Source organism: Ammospiza caudacuta, chromosome 24 (genome assembly GCF_027887145.1).
Source record: "Ammospiza caudacuta isolate bAmmCau1 chromosome 24, bAmmCau1.pri, whole genome shotgun sequence".
Taxonomy (NCBI): domain Eukaryota; kingdom Metazoa; phylum Chordata; class Aves; order Passeriformes; family Passerellidae; genus Ammospiza; species Ammospiza caudacuta.
Genome location: NC_080616.1, coordinates 6797397 through 6815968, shown reverse-complemented (window position 1 = coordinate 6815968; position 18572 = coordinate 6797397). Strand labels below are relative to the sequence as shown.

The 18572-nt window shown below is 53.2% G+C and overlaps 2 protein-coding genes across 2 annotated transcripts; both read left to right on the top strand.

The window, feature by feature from the left end:
- Positions 1-5446: 5446 nt before the first annotated feature.
- On the top strand, positions 5447-13368 carry IP6K3 (inositol hexakisphosphate kinase 3). The gene is made up of 5 exons (XM_058819292.1): positions 5447-5651; positions 9240-9420; positions 10438-10610; positions 11232-11407; positions 12007-13368. Exons 1-5 carry the CDS (start codon positions 5462-5464, stop codon positions 12457-12459), a joined length of 1173 nt encoding a protein of 390 aa, XP_058675275.1. The 5' UTR covers positions 5447-5461; the 3' UTR covers positions 12460-13368.
- Positions 13369-14707: 1339 nt separating this feature from the next.
- Positions 14708-18316, top strand: LOC131567815 (ubiquinol-cytochrome-c reductase complex assembly factor 2). The gene is made up of 4 exons (XM_058819565.1): positions 14708-14862; positions 16960-17034; positions 17378-17447; positions 18133-18316. Exons 1-4 carry the CDS (start codon positions 14725-14727, stop codon positions 18219-18221), a joined length of 372 nt encoding a protein of 123 aa, XP_058675548.1. The 5' UTR covers positions 14708-14724; the 3' UTR covers positions 18222-18316.
- Positions 18317-18572: the final 256 nt, after the last annotated feature.

The following is an 18572-nucleotide window of genomic DNA, read 5'->3' as shown; positions in this document are numbered from 1 at the left end:
GAAGCACATTTCTATAAACTCATCTACTGGAGCTGCTGCATCCCCTCCTGTCAGGGAGGCAAACGTGGCCCAACGAGGGCTCTGAAACGAGCCCAGCTCTTCATCTTTTCCTTTCCTGCTTCCATTTAAAGCCCTTCCCACGGGATGTTTTTCCTGCTGTTGACACGACAGCTGATGCTGCACCTTATTGATGGGCACGGAGTCAGGGCACGGGGCCAGTTCTCCTGGAAAGATCAGGGGAGCTGGGAAGCCAGGCCTGGGGAATCTGGGTCTTTCTTTCATCCTTGTTTGATCTCTCTGCTCCTCCTGAGCTGGTTTCTCCCCTCCATTTAGTGGGGATTTCCACACTCTCCAATCCTTATCCCAGCTGTGGAGTTTTCCTCCCCAGCATTTCCCCCATGGGAGCCCCAGGGCTGGGCATGGCTGTGCTGAAGTCCCCAAATTCCTGATGGGGCCTGGAGGTGAGAGTGGGCACTGTCCCCTGCTTGTCCTGGGTGCTGCCCAGGCTGGCTGTTCTTGTGATGCCCTAAAAAGCACCTGGATCCCGTTTTTATGGGGTGCAGAGGCTGGCAGGAGCTCTGGCACTCGCTGTACAGGACAGGGGGACAGGCTGTCCTTGAGGATGGCAGCAGGGGACAGTGTGGCCCTGGCAGGAAGCTCCCTGGGACTTTTCCATTCCCATCGTGGCTCCCAGCTCTGACGTGTCCCTATTCCCGTTGGCAGGGCTGGAGCTCTGGATCCACACTCACCTCCTGTGGCATCTCAGCACCTCAGGACTGATGTGCTGAGTCACTGAGACCACCCTTGGGGGGCTCGGAGGTCCTGGAATGTTGCCAGAAGTGTCTGGTGGCTGGACTTTGATCCTGCACGGGAGACGACACCTGTATGAGGATGGGAGGATTTCACTGGGATAAATGGTGAAGGGATAGGTTAATTAGAGTGTGAAACACAGATTTTAGAATTTCGGTACAGGGGGGTCTGGAGAAGTAAGATGGAGGAATTGGGGCGTTTGGGGCGTGTCCTGTCCTCCTTCTTCTTCTTCTTCTTGGCCTCCATCTTCTGTGGTGGTAGTGGCACTTTGGGATTGGTTCTTACTAAAAGTGCACTTGTCAATAAGGGTGAAAGGTATTGGGGAAAATAGGTAAATATCTTATACGTAGTTTTGGGTATAAAGATAAGTGACCGCCCCGGGGGCTCTCAGTGTGCTCATGGCTGGCTGCTGTGCAGACCTCTGTCGGGCCGAGAGAAAATCTTGTAGATAAAAAACTAATAAACACTGAAGACCGAGAAAAAACCTGAAGACTCTTTTCGTCCTTTGGAACACAGGCTGCCCAAGGCCATCCCAAGCCTTTCCAGGCCATAAAAACAGCCAAGAAAGAGACAACCTCCTGCCCAGCTTTGGGCAAGCCCCAGCCTTCCCCTCCTTTTGCCCACACCCTTCCTTTGCCACAGAGGGGTTTGGTGTCCCCCAGCCCCTGTCACCCCCTGTGCCTCTCCTGCTGCATCTCCCTGGGTGTTTTGGGAGCTCTGGGAAGCTCCATCCCTCTCCCAGTGTCAGCCCACTCTGCAGGGAGGTGACAAACCCGAGCTGAGGGGGGGGAATTCCGTGGAAAACAGATGGACACAAACAACTCGGCGGTTGTTTTCCTGGAGAGCCGATTTCCCAAGGCAGCCGGGGCGTGCAGCCGGCTCCTCTCGTTCTGTTCCCTTCCCCTCACACGCGGCTGTGCCCTGTCCCAGCCAGGCTGTCCCTCCCTAGCACAGCCCCCTGGAATGTCAGCTGGACATTCCGGGCTCCTGCCAGCGCCACCGCACTCGGGCCATGCCCAAATGTTCCCTCATTGCTCCCTCTGGAGCTGCAGGCAGAAGCAGCGAGAAGCCCGGCCCAGGCAGCCCCCGGCGGGCACCGGCAACGCCAGGTGAGCTCCGGGCTGCATCCCAGGGCAGCAGGGATGGGGCAGGGTGGGCACGGCTTTGGAGGTGCCTGGGAGGGTGGCAGGAAGGTTCTGGCCGGTGGGAAGGGGTGGGAGCAGCAGGGACAGGCGGCACTTGGGGCTGGAGGGAATCTCTGCAGTGACCATGGAACTGGTGGCTCTCGGTTCTCCATGGTGGAACGGCTGGAGAGTGTTGGGCTGGGAGGAGGGGAGGGAGGTGCTGTGGGTGGCAGAGAGTGGGCATGGGGGTGACGGAGCCTGTGCCCATTTCTGCAGAGTGTGGTGGCACCAGATCCTGTGGTGGCACCAGATCCTGCGGTGGCACTGGGTTCTCTGGTGTTACTGTGTCTGTGGTGGCACTGGATCCTGTGGTGGCATTGTGTCTTTGGTGGCACCATGTCTGTGGTGGCACCAGGTCCCAGCTCTGGGGCTCCATGCAGGGCTGGTTGTGGCTCCAGGTGAGCTCCAGCACTGGGAGCTGTGCACACACAGATCTCAGCCACGTGCTTTTCTTGCCTTTTAATGAAGCAAAGAATCAGCAGAGCAGGGCTTGGAACCGACTCTGGAGCTCTGGGATGCTCCAGGAGCAGGGAGGTGACCACGAGGGGTGACACTGACAGCACAGGTCTGTGCACAGAGCTCTTGTTTTTAGAGGGATTTTGCATTTTAATATTCCTGGGTGTTTCTGGCCTGGCTGTGCATTGCCCTGGGGCCACACGAGTCCTGTTTGGGGTGGGATGGGATGGGGTGGGATGGGGTGGGATGGGGTGGGATGGGATGAATGGGGTAGGTGCCACTCAAAGATTAGAGAATTGAACGTGCCCAGTTCCCTTTGGCTTGGTTTGGAGCTGGGACAAACAGCCTGTTTCACTGAGACTCCTCTGACATTAGGCCCTGCCTCGGAGCAGGGTGGGAGGTGACAGTGCCAGGGGAGCAGGGCTGTCCCCAGCACTGGGACAGAACTCATCCAGCCCTGCCAGGAGCAGGGACACCTTCCATGGTTTCCCCAAATCCCCATCCCTCTCCTGGAGAATGGAATATTTCTCCTCTATGCAGAGGAATGTTCTCCATATCCTCCTTCCCTGATATTTCCTGGCTCACCTCCACCTGCAGCACCTGAGATGCTTTTCCTTCAGCTGGAGGAAAAACGCTGACAGATTCTGGTTTTTCTTGGAGGCCCTGGATTTATCTGTAATTCTGTGTATTTTTAGTGACGTAAATATCTCCTGGCATTTGCGATACCTTGAGCCAGTGGAAGTGATTTATTTCCAGTGTCTTGTTTCAGGGGAGCTCAGTGTTCACAGGAACATTTATCTGCTCCGAATGGATGAGCTGCTTCCCAGCAGAAACTCCCAGAAAAGAACCTCCTTCTCCTACAGCAAATCCTGCTCCGAGTTTTGCTTGGGAGAAAACATTCGGGAGATTTATCAAATTGTGGATGGTTTTTCCCCAGCTCCCTTCTCAATGCTAAGGTTGCCAGAGCTGTCAGGGGGTTGTGGCAGCAGAATCTGAGCCTTGGACAGTCTCAGAAGCAAGAAAGGATTTAAGTCATGTTGTTTCCTGCTCCAAAGAGGTGTTATGACAAATCCGCTTGCTGTTGGCTTTTCTCCTTCTTTTTAAGGATGGGGGGAAGGGGGGGCGCAAAACCACACAAAACAAACCACAACAAACCTGCGGCTCCTGAGGCAGAAAATCCTCTTTAAAAATTGCCACAACTTAACAAAATGCTTTTATTAACACCCAGGAAAGCTCCGAGGAGCCGCTGGAAAGCGCTGGACTCGGGGGCCTGGCTTTGTTCCTTGGGGAAAGGTAATTGTAGAGCAGGAATTCCTCTCCCAGGAGGAAAAATGGGAGGGGAAAAACCCCACCCTGGGGGAGATAAAGCAGCGTTGGGAGGTGGGAGTGTCTCTTCCCTGCCTTGAGCCCACTCCATCTCACTGCTCCAGGTGGGGAACAAAGCAGGAACCTGCCCCAGGTGCTTCTCCCTTGGGGTTAATCCCAGCAGGGGAGATTTAAGCATCACAGAATATCCGAGTTGGAAGGGACCCAAAGGGATCCGAATCCTCAGCTCTGGATCCTTCCTGCAGGACGGGAATGGTCCAGCTCCAGGGAAAGCCCTTCCCACAGAGCTCTGCCCACCCTGGGAAGCTCCAGGTGCCTCCAGGAGGTGCCACCACCCCTGGCAGCTGCACAAGGAGGGGTGGCAGCGCTGCCCAGGTCACATCTGTCCCCTGGGGCTGGCAGGGGTGGAGCTGCTCAGCTGGCAGCACATCCTGGAGGCTTTCCTGGCACAACTGAATCTTGCAAAGGCATCCTTGTCCCCTCCACTGGGGTTCTGCTGGCAAAAATGGGGTGCAAAGCTCCCCCACAGGCTGTGCTGAAGCTGGAGCAATCAGGAGAAAGGGCCTGTGCTGCCATGGACCCCTCCTCAAATGATGATTTTCATAATTTTTTCCCATTCCTGTGAGTCTGGAATGTGGAGTGTCCATCTCTGGTATGAAGCCAGCACCAACATCAGCTCCTTTTTGCCATCCTTGGTGCCTGTGGGATTCAATGGATTTAATTCCTGATGTGCAGGAGCCATCCATGGGTTTCCTGTGAGGAATGGAGAAGGAGCAGGTGTTGGTGGGTGCCGCTGCTGGGGATGCACCAGGGATGTGCTCTGTGGTTTCCTACACTCTGCTTTAGAGCTGAGACTTGCTGTAAGAATCAAGAAGGAATTTCTGGAATCAGGCATGGATGGATGTGCTCTGTGGTTTCCTACACTGCTGCTTTAGAGCTGAGACTTGCTGCTGTCAGAATCGAGGAGGAATTTCTGGAATCAGGCATGGATGTATTGCTGGGGAAGGATGGAAATCTGGGTGTGAGCCCTGTGGGTGCTGCTGTGACACATCCACATCCCCTGGTGGGTGTCAGCCTGGGAAGGAAACGCTGCTGCTGCTGCTCAGGGGTTCAATGACAGGGAATGTCCCAAACTGAGATTTCTCTGGAAGCTGCAGGAATTGTTGCTCACCCCTCCTGCACTGTTGGAGAGCAAGGGAGCCCCTGGGGACTTGCAGGGGCTTTGCAGCAGCTCTGCTGTGCAGGGAATGTCCGAGGGAAGGCCTGGCACCATCCTGGCACGGCCTGTGGGACAAACTGGGGGTGTTCCACAGCATCACTGCAGTGTGTTAATCCCTGATCCTGCTGCCTTGATGAGGTCACTGCTTTGATTCACAGCTCTTCTGATCGCTGTCTCCTGTCCCCAGCAGATCAAAACTGGGCTTCCCTGGACTCTCTGTGCCAGCCCCTGGGCACTGACAGATCCCATCCCACCCAGCTGCTGGGTGACCCCTCTCCTCTAATTCCTTCATTCCCTCTGTTTTGCAGATTCCATTGGTGAAAGGGCAGCGTGGAGGAAAACCCAGCGTGGGGGGAACAGCAGAGTGGGTGAAATCTGGCCCAGCCCTGCCCGTGGCAGCCTGTGTTTGCCAGGTCCGTGTGCTGCTGCTGAGGGGTCTGCAGCCCCCTGGGCTGTGCCTGGCACCATGGTGGGTCAGAGCCCTGCCGAGCCCAGGGCTGCTGTGCTCCTGCAGCCCTTCGTGCATCAGGTGGGAGGCCACACCAGCATGCTGACCTACGATGAGCACACCATCTGCAAGCCCCTGGTGTCGCAGGAGCTGAGCTTCTACGAGTCCCTGCCCCTGGCCATGAGGCAGTTCACGCCTCAGTACAAAGGTAAGGGGAGCACAGAGCCCTCACCCTCCTAAAAACCATCCCCAGCTGCTGCAGTGGGGCCTTTCCAGGCACTGAGGGTTTTCCTCTGAGTTTTCCCCATCCCTGACCCCCTTTCCCAGCTGAATCTCTCAGCCCCTGGAATGCAGCACTGGGAGAGCAGCAGCATTTTTTAAAGACATCCTCCCTCCCTTCTCTTTCTTATTCCTTCAGTATTTTCTGCTTTTACTGCCAGGCTTGTGCTGCTCATAAAGCTCCTGACCCTGGCTTTTGGGGGAGGCGAGAAGCTCGGTTGTCACGTAAAAACTTAAAATATCTCTTGGTCCTTCGGTGTTACAGCAAAGAGCTCAGTCAGCTACGGCTCCAGTGTGCTTCCAGCCCAATCTCTCCCTTTCCCAGAAAGTCAGGGGCCTCTGCAGATTTATGGGACAATATTAAAAAGATGCTTAAGGGAGAAAAGTTTCCTCTGAGTGGTTTCCTGTGGCAGGAGCTGGGGTTTGGTGCTGCAGCACTGGGCCCTCGCTGATAAAGCTGTTAAACAGTCCCAGTTTAACCAGTTCAGGGGTGCCCTGGTTATTCAAACCTTTGTGTCTTCTCCTATTTCAAATCCCAGAGAATTTATGATGAGGGGTAATTAAAAAGCAATTCTCCAATCTGGCATTGGGCTCAGAGGTTTATTCCTCTCCTGGCTGTCCCAGGCAATTAAAGAGGTGGAACACTTTCCTGTGAGGATGATGAGGGGGATGATCCTCCCTCCATCCCCCATCCACACGTATCCATGTACCTCATCTCTATTTCTGGGCTGTGGGAACCATTATGTAATGGTCACATTCTGTGCAACGGTGACATTCTGTGTAATGGTGACATTCTCCACAATGGGGATCAAATATCATTCAAGCTTCACTCCAAGCCTGTGGCTTTTCCTGCTGATCTCACCCATATCAGGCACTTTGGTGACCTCAGGACCGACTTTTATCCCCTTTGAAGGCTCTGTCTTGTCCCACTTGGGCTCCCAGGGGATGCCGGGCTTGTTTTCCAGCCCAGTTCTGCTCAGGTTCCCAGCGCCCTCAGCCGTAGATGAATGTGCTTGTAAACAAAAAAATAAACCCACAAGAGCAGAGTTACAGAGTGAAACCTCCTGAGAGCCTCTGGATGCCACCAGTGTGGTGACAGCACCCAGAAATACCCTCTGGCTCCTGGCTGGTGCCGGCAGGCGGGGCACTGGGGTGTCACTGACACCAAAGGCAGTACAGACAGGCACCCCAAGGCTTTGCAGAGATGTTTGCCCACTGCAGCAAAGGAGGAGCTCTGGGGGTTGTCTGCCACGCACAGGTCATGGCAGGACACCTGCAAACCCCCGTGGAATCCCCCCAGGAGACAAAAAAGCACTTTCCAGGCTGAGCTGTAGGTTTTTTGAGGACTGAATTTCCAGCTGGGAGGAGGGAGAGGATCACATTCCCTTCCAATTTAACGCTCGCTTCTCGCCTTTGAAAATCTCCCCATTAATTTTCATATTAATGGCTGATAGTTAACAACTCTTATTTTCACGCTATATATAAGATTTTTGGGGCCAGCCCGTCAGCACTATGCAAATGAGCACAGCCCTGCTGACTGCAGGCAGGAACTGGGACAGTTTTTAAGGTTATGGTGTTTGCAATCGAGGGCTCTGGTCGCCTCTCCGTGACTTTTTAAAATGGAAAAGGCTTTGATTTAGGGAAAGACACGCTGGCTTTTTTTTTTTTTTTCCATGCCTACATCCCCTGAAAATGTGAAGCAGTCATCCAGGCTGAGAGGAGATTTGTTTGCTCTCAGAAATATGGATTTTTTTAAGAATAGGACTCAGGGAAAAGGTAATGCTGGAGCCTGAGCAAGATGGAACTCCCTGAGCTCACCACAGAGGGCTGGGAGGGCTAAAAATATTCCTTTTTCCCTTAATGAAGGTTTGCAGCCCCTCAGCTCCCTTGGCAGAGCAGCCTGAGTAGATTTCCCCTCATTTCTGTGTAAAGTCAGCCCATTTAACCCAGCCTGTTCACAATAATGCTGATTGTACAGCAGAAGGGACCAGGAATGACTTGGGGAGGGAAAAGCATCCAAACCCAAGGTTTGGGGTGCAGGACCTGAGGAGGGATGAGCACCCCAGTCCAGTGGGGGTGGCTGCAGGGACAGTTCAGGTGGTGAAACCCCTGAGGCAGGCACAGGAGGCAAAGCCTCTGCTGGGTGTTTGCCCTTGGAATGGAGAGAAGGGGCTTTGCACCTTTATTTGCTTTGGCATCTTTGCTTGGGAGAGCAGAACTGTTTGTTAAACTGCTGAGATCACCTCCCCACATGCCCAGCAGACCTGGGGAAGATGCCCTGGGCACAGCTGGATCCAGCCCAGCTCCCCATGCCCTGAGCTGGGCTCTTTCCAGTGCTGCTTTTGCTGGTCCCACTGCCCTGTCCCTGGTCCCTGTCCTCTCTGGGAGCTGGCAGCTCCCCAAGCCCCAAATCACAGAATGAACCAGGCTGGAAAAGACCTTTGAGACCACCAAGTCCAATCTGAGACCTAACCTAAACCACAGCACTGAGTGCCACATCCAGCCTTTTTTAAACACATCCACAGTGACCCCACCACCTCCCTGTGCAGATGATTGCAGTGCTCAATGACTTTTTCAGCGAAGAATTATTATTTTTTTAATATTTAACCTAAACTTCCCGTGGTGCAGCTGTGCTCTGAGACACCCCCGGAGCGTGGGGAGGCTCAGGGAGCCGTGGCAGAGCTGTGGGAGTAGGGCTGTGTTATCAGCCCTTCCCAGAAAGGTCAGAGTCACTTGAGACGCGCAGCCAGCCGGCCCCGTGCCAGGGACGGGCTCGTGTCGGGCTAAATCCGTGCTGGACTGGCTGGCATTTGAGCCCTGTGATTCCTGTCAGAGTCAGGGAAAATTGCAATGTTCAAATGCAGAATGGTGTTTTAAGCATTCAGGGTGGAAAAAAATAACCTCCAGGCACAGTCCTGGTCCTTTGAGGGCACAAAAACAGGACGGGTGACACCCCAGCTCCCCGTGGGATATCTGGGTGCTGGTTTTGGTGCTGGGGGAAGGACACGGCCATGACAATGTGTGGGCAGCACTGCCAGCCCATGGCCACGTCCCTGCCCTGCTCCCAGGGCTCTCCAATGAAAAGAAGCAGTTGGCACGCTGGGTGTCCTTGGAAAATGCCTTGTCCTCAACCCTCCCTTTGCCTCCTGCCAATGAAAAGTGTTTCCAGCCTTGTGCTGTCTTTAAAAAGCACTTAAATCCCTTGTGATAAATAAACTGGGAGCTCCTGTTCTGGACTGGGGGGCTTTTCTGGGTCACCTGGGGCACAGCAGAGCTCGGAGGGGTGGGGGACAAAGGAATGTGTGGTTCAGAGGAGGCAGATTTCAAACTGAGCCTTGAGAGGGGGAACACTTGAAAATCCTGAGAGTATTTTCCAGGGTCTCAGCCTAACGATGCTTTGCTGGGCTTGAAATCAGAGTGGGATCAGTGAAAGGCCACCAAAACACCAGGTGGTGACCAGGCCTACATGATACTCTATGGGCTCATCTCTGTCTCGTTTGTTCTCCCCTCTGTCCAGGCATTGTGTCCGTGCACCTCAAGAAGGACAGCCTGGGCAACCTGACCCTGATTGCGAGCCCTGGCCTGGGCCAGCCCGACACCTGCGGCCGCCTGGACAGCGCTGGGGGTGACCCCGCTGTCACCTTGTGGCACAAATGCAAGTGGAGCCACACCCAGGTCACCAAGACCTTCAAAGACAGGTGAGGGTCCCTGCAGTCCTCCTGGCTGGCATCTGCCACTTGGATGGGTTTGGGATGGGTTTGGTGGGCCAGCTGTGGCTTCAGGGCAAAAGGGCCCAGCCAAGGTGAAGAACAGCAGAGCCAAGCCCTGTGTGTGTGGTTCTGCTCTTCCCTGGTGTGGGGACAGAGTGAGGTGGATCTGGGATGTTGTTGTTCAAATATCTGCCTCAAATTCTGCTCTAAAGCCCTTTCCCTGGAGCACAGCAGGCTCCAGGAGAGGAGAGGCCATGGGAGAACAGTCACTGAGCATGGAATGCCCCTTTGCTGGCAACAGAGGGGCTTCAGTGCCATCCCACCCCATCCCATCCCATCCCATCCCATCCCATCCCATCCCATCCCATCCCATCCCATCCCATCCCATCCCAGGGAAGAGCTCTCCCAGGAAGGCACCCAGTGCTCCCAGCCCCTCTGCCTCACAGAGGTTTTTTGCAGGACATCCTTCATCCCAAACTGGTTCAGAGCAGCCCTGGGCCACCCGGGACTGGAGGTGGAAAATCCCTGCTGCCTTTGGAGTGATGGGAGTGGTGGAGTTGGAATGAGCAAGACCAAGGAATGACCCCCCAAGGCGACCAGATCTTCTCATCACTCTTTCCCTCCCTCCCCTCCTTGGAGCCAGCCTTTCCAAATTGGGAATCATTCCCATTGTTGGACCATTTGCCTGTGCTGTGCCCATTAGGTGGATAAATAGAGATCCCTGGCAGCTGGGGCTGTGAATGGCTTTTCAAGGGAGCCAGCACACTTTAAATTATAATGAAAGAAAAGTATTGGCAGGCAGCAATAGCTGGCTTTCTGAAAATTACTGTTATGGTGTAACAAAGGATCTCTGCAGGTTGGGTATGATCAATATGGTTCCTCTGAGAGTCCCTGAAAATCCACCTTATCAAGTTTGAGGCTCTACAGGAAAAGAAAAAATAGAGAAGAGAATATTCTCCTCTGGAGCTTATAAACCTGACGTGTCCCTTTGTGTGCTTTGTCTAGCTGCCCTGGGAAGATGCTTTTGAGGACAGACCTGCAGTACCACACAGATTCCCTTTTGGAGGATGCAAATGGGAAGCAGGCAGAAAGGAAGAGCTACAACCCCTGGGGACTGCACTGTCACCGGCAGCACCTGAACCGCATGTCCTCCAAGCACAACGAGAACAAACTGCATCGTATCCTTTCTCCTCCCTCCCCTCCAGCACAGCCCTGGCTACAGATAACAGCTGGGAATCAGCGTAGGGTTTATTGCAGGGGAATGCATCCCATCCTTTGCACAGACTCTGGGAAAATAAGGAATATTCTCTGTTATCTTGTAAAAAAAAAAAAAAAAGAGAAAGAAAAAAACACATTTCCCATAAAGAGTTCTCAGCAGAAGTCAAAGATCCCCTTGGCATACATTTAAAAACACAACTATACAGGAATTAGCAGCTGCCTCGCCTTTTATTTTCCTATTACACTTCATTACCCACCAGTCATGTGAGTAATAGAGTTTAACAACTTCCCCCACCCACCGGAGCGAGCTCAGCACCTAGGGAAGGTGTCAGAGTGACAGCCCAGGGCTACGGTGTCACTGGAGAATGGAGCTGTTGGGGCTTTAATTGGTAGGGCTGTAGTATAGTAAATTAACTGGAATTGGCAGCGAGAGGCCCATAGCAATGACACGTCGGAGAAATTGGCTGAGAAAGTCTCATTACAGTTGTGAGCTGCTCTGGAGAGTGTCAGCAGTTGCTTTGATTTAAGGCCTCTTTCAATTAGAATTTCAAAGTATTGGGTTTCCCTTAAGTCACGCTCAGAGTTTCTCCTGCTGGAAAACGTGGTGTCCAAGTACAGCTACCCCTGCATCCTGGACCTGAAGATGGGCACTCGGCAGCACGGGGATGACGCCTCAGAGGAGAAGAAAGCTCGGCACATCAAGAAGTGTGAGCAGAGCACCTCGGCCTCGCTGGGCGTGCGCATCTGTGGGATGCAGGTAAAGCCTCCATCCCCTCAGGGTGTTGGTTCCCCCCTTGGTTCCTCGCTTGGAACCAAGCTGGAACCTCCAGGGGCTCTTGGCTGGTGTGAATTGAAGGAGTTTTATTCTCTTTTCGACCCAAACACAGGCTGTAAAATGTGGGAATCCTTAAAATCAGAGGGGTTTGGGAAAGCTGCAAAAGGCAGGCCTCGGAAACAGCAGCACTGTGTTAGAGATAAGCAATATCCTTAAGATTTGACAGCAGATATATAAGAAGTAGAAAGTAAGGACAAATAGAACAATGGTTTGTGTATTGTTTTGTCTGACCAAAGTGTGTCAGTGTCAAATGTTAACCACCAAATAGTTATATAAGTTTAGAGTTAGGCACTAATTTGGCAGCACAGGATTTGAAAAACATAAAGGCTAAAATCTTTATTCAGTGTCACTGGCAGCAGATCCCTATCCGGAAGCTTGGGATAATTGGGGTGTTGTTGGTTATGGTCTTGGGATAGGGTTGGTTATGGTGGTGGGGCGTGCTATAGGGCATGTGAGGCATCATTCGTGAATCCCTCACAACTCAGGATGATTTCATGGATTATTCCTCCGTTCCCTTGCAGGTTTACCAGGCAGACACTGGCCATTTCCTGTGCAAAGACAAATACTACGGGAGGAAGCTCTCTCCGGAGGGATTCCAGCAGACCCTGCGGCAGTTCCTGTGCAACGGGAACCAGCTGAGGACAGACCTGCTGGAGCCCATCATCCTGCGCCTCAAGGCCCTGCTGGCCGTGATCAGGAAGCAAAGCTCCTACAGGTTCTACTCCAGCTCCCTCCTCATCATTTACGATGGGCAGGAGCACAAGGAGGGTGTGGATCAACACCTCCCCTTCCCAAAAACTCACAGCACGAACCCCTCCAGGGTGGATGTGAGGATGATAGACTTTGCCCACACCACCTTCAAAGGCTCCAAGAGCAACCCCAACCCCACCCCGTACGATGGGCCGGACCACGGCTACATTTTTGGCTTGGAGAACCTCATCAAAATCCTTCAGAGCCTGTTGGAAGGGAAGTGAGAATTTCTGTGATTTCCTAATGACTGATAGCCCTGAAAATCCCTCCTGGGGTCGGCTGTGTGGGACCCTCCAGCCGCTGGATGTGGCACGGAACAAGCACGGATCAGTCGGGAAGTGCTGAAAATTTTCCGTGTGCCGTCACTGAACTGAGGCGTGGAAAGCAGAGAGCTGGAAGAATCTGCTCTCTCTGCCATCCATCAGAAGATTTATTCTCCTTTCTGGTTTTACTGCTGTCCTTGATTTATTTGTGAGCCAAAGAAAGCATTACTTGGGAAAAGTCTTAATGATAAACCAGGAGATGCTCGCCCCGCAGCCGAGCGGGAGGAGGGGGTTTGAGGCAGGAATGAACAGATGGAGCTTCCATTTGGAGCTTCCCTTCCTGCTCCTGTTCAGGTGGGAGGGAAAAACACCCTCCAACATTCCCAGTGCCCCTGGCTGGGATTCTCTGTGCACGTGTTCAGACCAAGAGCTGCACCTCACCAAGCTTTAACATCCCTGTGGGGTTAGAACAGGGAATTTTCCACGGATTTCCTATGAAAGAGGCTCCACTGGGGCTGGAGGTGTGGGAATGCAATGACTCTGTCAGGTATCAGCTACAAAAAACATTCGCATCAAGGGATTTTTGCTTAAAAAATACAAGAAAAAAGGAAAAAAACAGTGTGAGATTGAGTCAGGGACTGGACGTCAAAGGTCACCCAGAAATTCTTTGATACAAATATTGTGTGTGTGTATGTGTGTGTGTGTGTGTGTGTGTGTGAAGGAGACAGTAACAAAAGACTCTAAAAATAATGTTTACAGCTTTTGTGGACAGATTTTATTATCATGATGGAACAAACACAATTCCTTCCTGCATGGTGTGGGAAATCTGAAGGTGAAGTCCTTGCACAAGGAACAGAGCTACAGAACTCCATTACTGGGGAGAGGGGATAGAAATAAAATTGTGGAAGTAACTCCCACCATTGTCCATCTCTTTTTCTCCTCTTGCAGCATCCTTGAGGTACATTTATCCTTTGTTTAAGTCCATCATTTTTTAAGAGAGCTGTTATTGCCACGGGTTTAAACACTAGATCCCAAGGGAGACGCTTCACTTGGATTTACAGCACAAAGCTGGGGAGCTGCTCCAATTTATAGTTGGAAAATTTAAGACATCTGGCCCAGTTGTGTGTTTTGCTTGGCCCAGACTCCACCTGGGAAGACTCTTGTTCAGTGTTGGGTTATTGCGTGACCACAAATTGTAAAAAAAAAGCCACAGACACTCAATTTCAATAGGGGTTGAGCCACAGATTGTCCTGGCTCACAGCAGAAGTCTGTGATAAGACTTTGTGGCTTTGTGGATGAGTTTGTACAGAGCCACCTGAGCATTCTCAGGGAGCACAGCAGGACATGGATGGAGAAGGGTCTCGGTGTGACACCACAGCCAGGACGGCTTGTTGGGCAGCCCCTCACTCTTCATTGCTGCACAGAAAACAATTTGTTGGCTGAATAATTAGAAAAATCTCCATGTGTCCTCCCTTTTCACCCTTCATACACCTGCACAGTGTGGCTGCCCCATCCCTGGCAGTGTCCAAGGCCAGGTTGGACGGGGCTTGGAACAACCTGGGATAGTGGGAGGTGTCCCTGCCATGGCAGGGGGTGGGATGAGATGGAATTTAAGGTTCTTTCGGTTCAAACCATCTGGGAAGGGTCTGGATCATCAGGGGAGGCTGAGGGAGCCCAGAAGGGTCTGGAGCCCAAGGAGGGGCTGAGGGAGCCCAGAAAGGTTTGGAGCCCAAGGAGAGGCTGAGGGAGCCCAGAAGGGTCTGGAGCATCAGGAGGGACTGAGGGAGCTGGGAAGGGTCTGGAGCATCAGGAGAGGCTGAGGGAGCTGGGAAAGCGGCTGAGTCTGGAGAAAATGGGGATTAAAGGGGAACCTTCTGTCTCTGCACAACTCCCTCACAGGAGGGGACAGCTGAAGGGGGTCGTGCTCTGCTCCCAAGGGACATGACAAGGGAAAACACCCACAAGCTGAGCCAGGGGAGGTTCAGGTTGAATTTCCTCACGGAAAAGGCGGTGAGGCTTTGGAAGGGGCTGCAGGGGGCGATGTGGGAGCCCCCATGGCTGGAGGCGCTGCTCTGGGCTGCCGACAAGTCGGGCACCGAACGCGCTTTGGGACCCGCCGCCCCTGTCAGGACTTTTCCCCCTCAGGCGTTCCCGCCCAGCCGCGGCCGCACGTGACCCGGCGGCGGCGCCACGTGACCCCCCTCCCGGCGCACGTGACCCGGCGCCATGGCCGCCAGCCGGTACCGGCGCTTCCTGCGGCTCTGCGAGGAATGGCCGGTGGAGGAGACCAAGCAGCAGCGGGACCTGGGCTCCTTCCTGCGGCAGAAGGTGGCGCAGGCCTTCCGCGAGGGCGAGAACACGCCGGTGAGGGGCGGCAGGGCGGCACGCCCGCGGCGCTGGCCTGGGAGGGCGCGGGGAGCGGCCCGGAGGGGGCTCTGAGGGGCCGGGCCGGGGTTCGGGGCTCGCACGCGGTTCTGCCCCCGGGCTCGCTGGGCTGTAGGAGGCTGTGCTCGGGCCTTCATGGAATATTAGAGCTGGGAGGGAACGGGAACTCCAGAGGTGATGGAGTCCTGCTGCTCCCGGCTGCTCCCGGGCCGGGCTCGGCAGAATTTGGGACACACATCCCGAGAAGGCTTTGGAATACCGGGCGCGGGCTTTCCAAACTGTGCCCGGGACACCGGGGCTGCACCTGGGACAAATGATTGGTAGCTAGGACACCGGGTTTGTACCCGGGACCACCTGGTTTGTGCCCAGGACACCTGGTTTGTACCCAGGATAAATGGTTTGTGCCCAGGACACCTGGTTTGTACCCAGGACACCTGGTTTGTGCCCAGGACACCTGGTTTGTGCCCAGGACAGTTTGTACCCAGGACACCTAGTGCATGCCCAGGACAATTTCTGACCAGGACAGTTTGTACCCAGGACACCTGGTTTGTACCCAGGATAATTTGTACCCAGGACACCTGGTTGGTGCCCTGGACAAAGGCTTATACCCAGCACACCTGGTTCATACCCAGGACAGCTGTTTCATGCTCAGGATACCAGGTTTGTACCCACTTCTTGCACCCTTTACACCATGTTCTTTGGAGAACCCCGTTGCTGTGCTTGTGGGAGTGGGGTACAGGGCTCTGGGAGTTTCTCAGCCCTGCTGGAATCCAGTTAATCCTGTGATGTCCTTACCTCGAGGCTGGCATGATGGGATGCTGCAGCACTGCCTGACACTGATGGAATGCAGTGGTTGTACAATTGAATTCCGCCTCCAGCTGTAATTCTGTTGGAGTTTAGGCTTTGCTGCTGAAATAAATTAGGGAATCTGCTGCCTGGCTTGGCTGCAGACCTTCCCAGGCACGGAGGTGTTGCTGCAGAATGCAAATGTGCCCTTTCTTAGCATAAAAACATTGTTCCAGAGATGCACTTTAGACCTCAAGGGGCCATTAGAGGCTCCTAATCGTGTACTGGTGACCAGAATAGTCTGCAGCACGCAGTTTGGGAAGGGTTTTATTGCTTTTCCATATGCTCAGGACAGCTTAATGTGTTGCACCAGTTGGCTCCAAGATCCCAAAGCTGCCACTGATCCTGGAAATCTGAATTGATGCCTGCAGCAGTGGTGGCAATTTGTGTGTGGAGAGGCTGAATGTGCTGGCAGGAGGAGCTTCTAAGAGGGGAACTAGAGCCACAGGGCTTCTTTAGCCATCTCATGGAATGAGATTTGCTGGATTTCCAGGGTTGGGATGCTGTTTGTGCCACCTTTTTAATGGCTGGATCTGATGGAGCCTTGGGGATCACCTGCAGGGGGATGTGGCTGTCCCTGTATCCTCTCTCCTGCAGAGACCTTTTCCTTACTCTTCCTACTTCATCCTGGCATGGTTTGTGTTACCTTTACTCTTATTTTAACCATTCATGGACCAACACTGAGTTCTGGGGTCAGCTGGCCTCATTGTACCACAATAAAAAACCAGCAGGGAAAACATTGTAGACTGGGAAAGCAGCTGAGCAGGGTCTGTGCCGATCTTCCAGCTGAAATAAAAATCCAGTTACCCTTCAAGCTGTTCCTTGTCATTTGTGCTGATTTCCCTAATCAATTACAGGTTATTTTTAGCCCCCTACAGGGAGCCCTGGCACCTTGTCCTGGGTGATTCCCTACAATGAGGCAGGTGACAGCAGTGGCCTCGCAGCAGGAGGGGCACAGATTTCACAGCAGCAGCCAATAACGTTCTCTGGGGCTGTGTGTTCACTGTCAGATCTTGTTGGGGCAGAGTTTCAGATCCATTCTGGGAATCCCAGGTGTTGTTATTCCTGCAGGCTGAGCTGGTGGGAGATGGAGGGGTAAAACCTGGAGCAGGACAGCAGATGGGCAGTATCCAGCAGTGCACTGGGAATTCTGATTGTCCCTTGGAACAAGGAGGGATTTTGCTGTGGAGGTGCAAAACCAGACTTGTGTGACACTTGTGTCCCCTGCAGATCCCTGACCCCGAGGCCTGTGACCAAATGTACGAGAGCTTGGTCAGGATCCACACCAACTTCTACAAAAACAAGGTGAGAGCTGAGACACTGGCCTCTGCCCTTCTGTTTGGGGGCAGCCACCACCTGCTGCAGGATTCCTGGGAATGGCAGCATGGCTGGGAATGGCAGTGTTGGTGGGAATGGCAGCCGTGCTGGGAGTGCCTGAGGGACAGCTGAGGGGTGGATGATGCAGCTGTGCTTGTGGTCACCCATGGCAGCTGCTGGGTGAGCAGGGCATGCCTGGTTCTTGGTGTGGATGAACAGAATCCCAGCTAAAACCTTTCAGACTGAGCCAGCTGGTGACATTTGTGCCTTTTTAATGCACTGCAAGTGACTTCTTTGTCTCTCTCCCTCCTTTTGCTGCTCTCCTGGGAAGTACCCACGCCTGAAGGACACCACCTTCACCGGGGTGACAGTGGAGGATTGCAGGACAATCCTGGCCACAGGTACTGCTGCTGGGCTTGGGCTGAGAGGGCAGGGGAAGGGGACATTCTGGTTTTTGGGGTGCTCCCTTGCACCCCTCCTCAGCCCCTGGGACTGGAGGGCACCAAGGGGCTGCCTGCAGTTCTGTGGAGATGTTGGATGAGGAGTAAGTTCAGGAATAATTCAGTTGAGGAGTAACTCAGTATTTTGGGGTGAGGAATCAATTGGATTTTGCACTGTCAGGAACCACAGAGGGTTTGCAAAGGCTCTGTGGGGTCAGACAGCAGGAACACGTTTGCTACATCAGCCCAACACTGAGCTCAGCTTCTCTTTCACCATCTTCCAATTCCCTTGGTATTCCTTGTGTGCCAGACCCTGGGACGGAGCAGGTGCCCCACACAGAAATGCTCTCACCACATTCCTCATGAAGGGCAGAGCTGGGAGCCAGAGCAGCTTTGTTCTGCTCCAGTTCCTGACTTTGATTGCAGTGCGTGGAAAGTGAGTATCAGTTGTTGGTGATAAGAGACTCCCTGCATTGATTGGAAGGGAAACCAACCTCGCCTCAGGCCTGGAATGAAAATTCATTAAGAAGAGAAGTCAGGAAAGGAAATGAGATGGAAGGCAGAGCTGTTTTAAGAGGGTTTCATTTCTTTGCCTGCCTGCTTATCTTCTTCTGGCCCCATCTCTGTTTCCCTTCTCCTTTTGCAGACATTCTGAGACAGATGGAAGACAGGAAAAAAGGGACGTGGAAAAGACTGCAGGAAAAGTTCTCTGCCAAGAAACCCGAGGAGGGTTGAAGTGAGGGCCCAGCTCTCAGCTTCTCCACTGTACATATCCCTGAAGCTCTGTGTGTTGCCATGATGAATAAAACCACTTATTCCTCTTAGCAACAGCATTTTTGTTCAGCCCTATCCTTTACATTCTTCATATTTAGTGCCTCCATTTTTGCTGCTGAGAATCTGGGGCAGAGCTTAACACATCCATCCATGCTGGAGCAACGTAGGGAAGGGAACTTTGTGGTGTCAAACCTGACCCTTTGCATCTCAAAAAATGGAACAAGCAGGAGCTGCCCAGAGGGAGGAGGTGCAGCTTTAAATGTTCTTGTGAACAGAACAGAGAGGATGTGAAAACCTTTCTGTGCTTGTGTT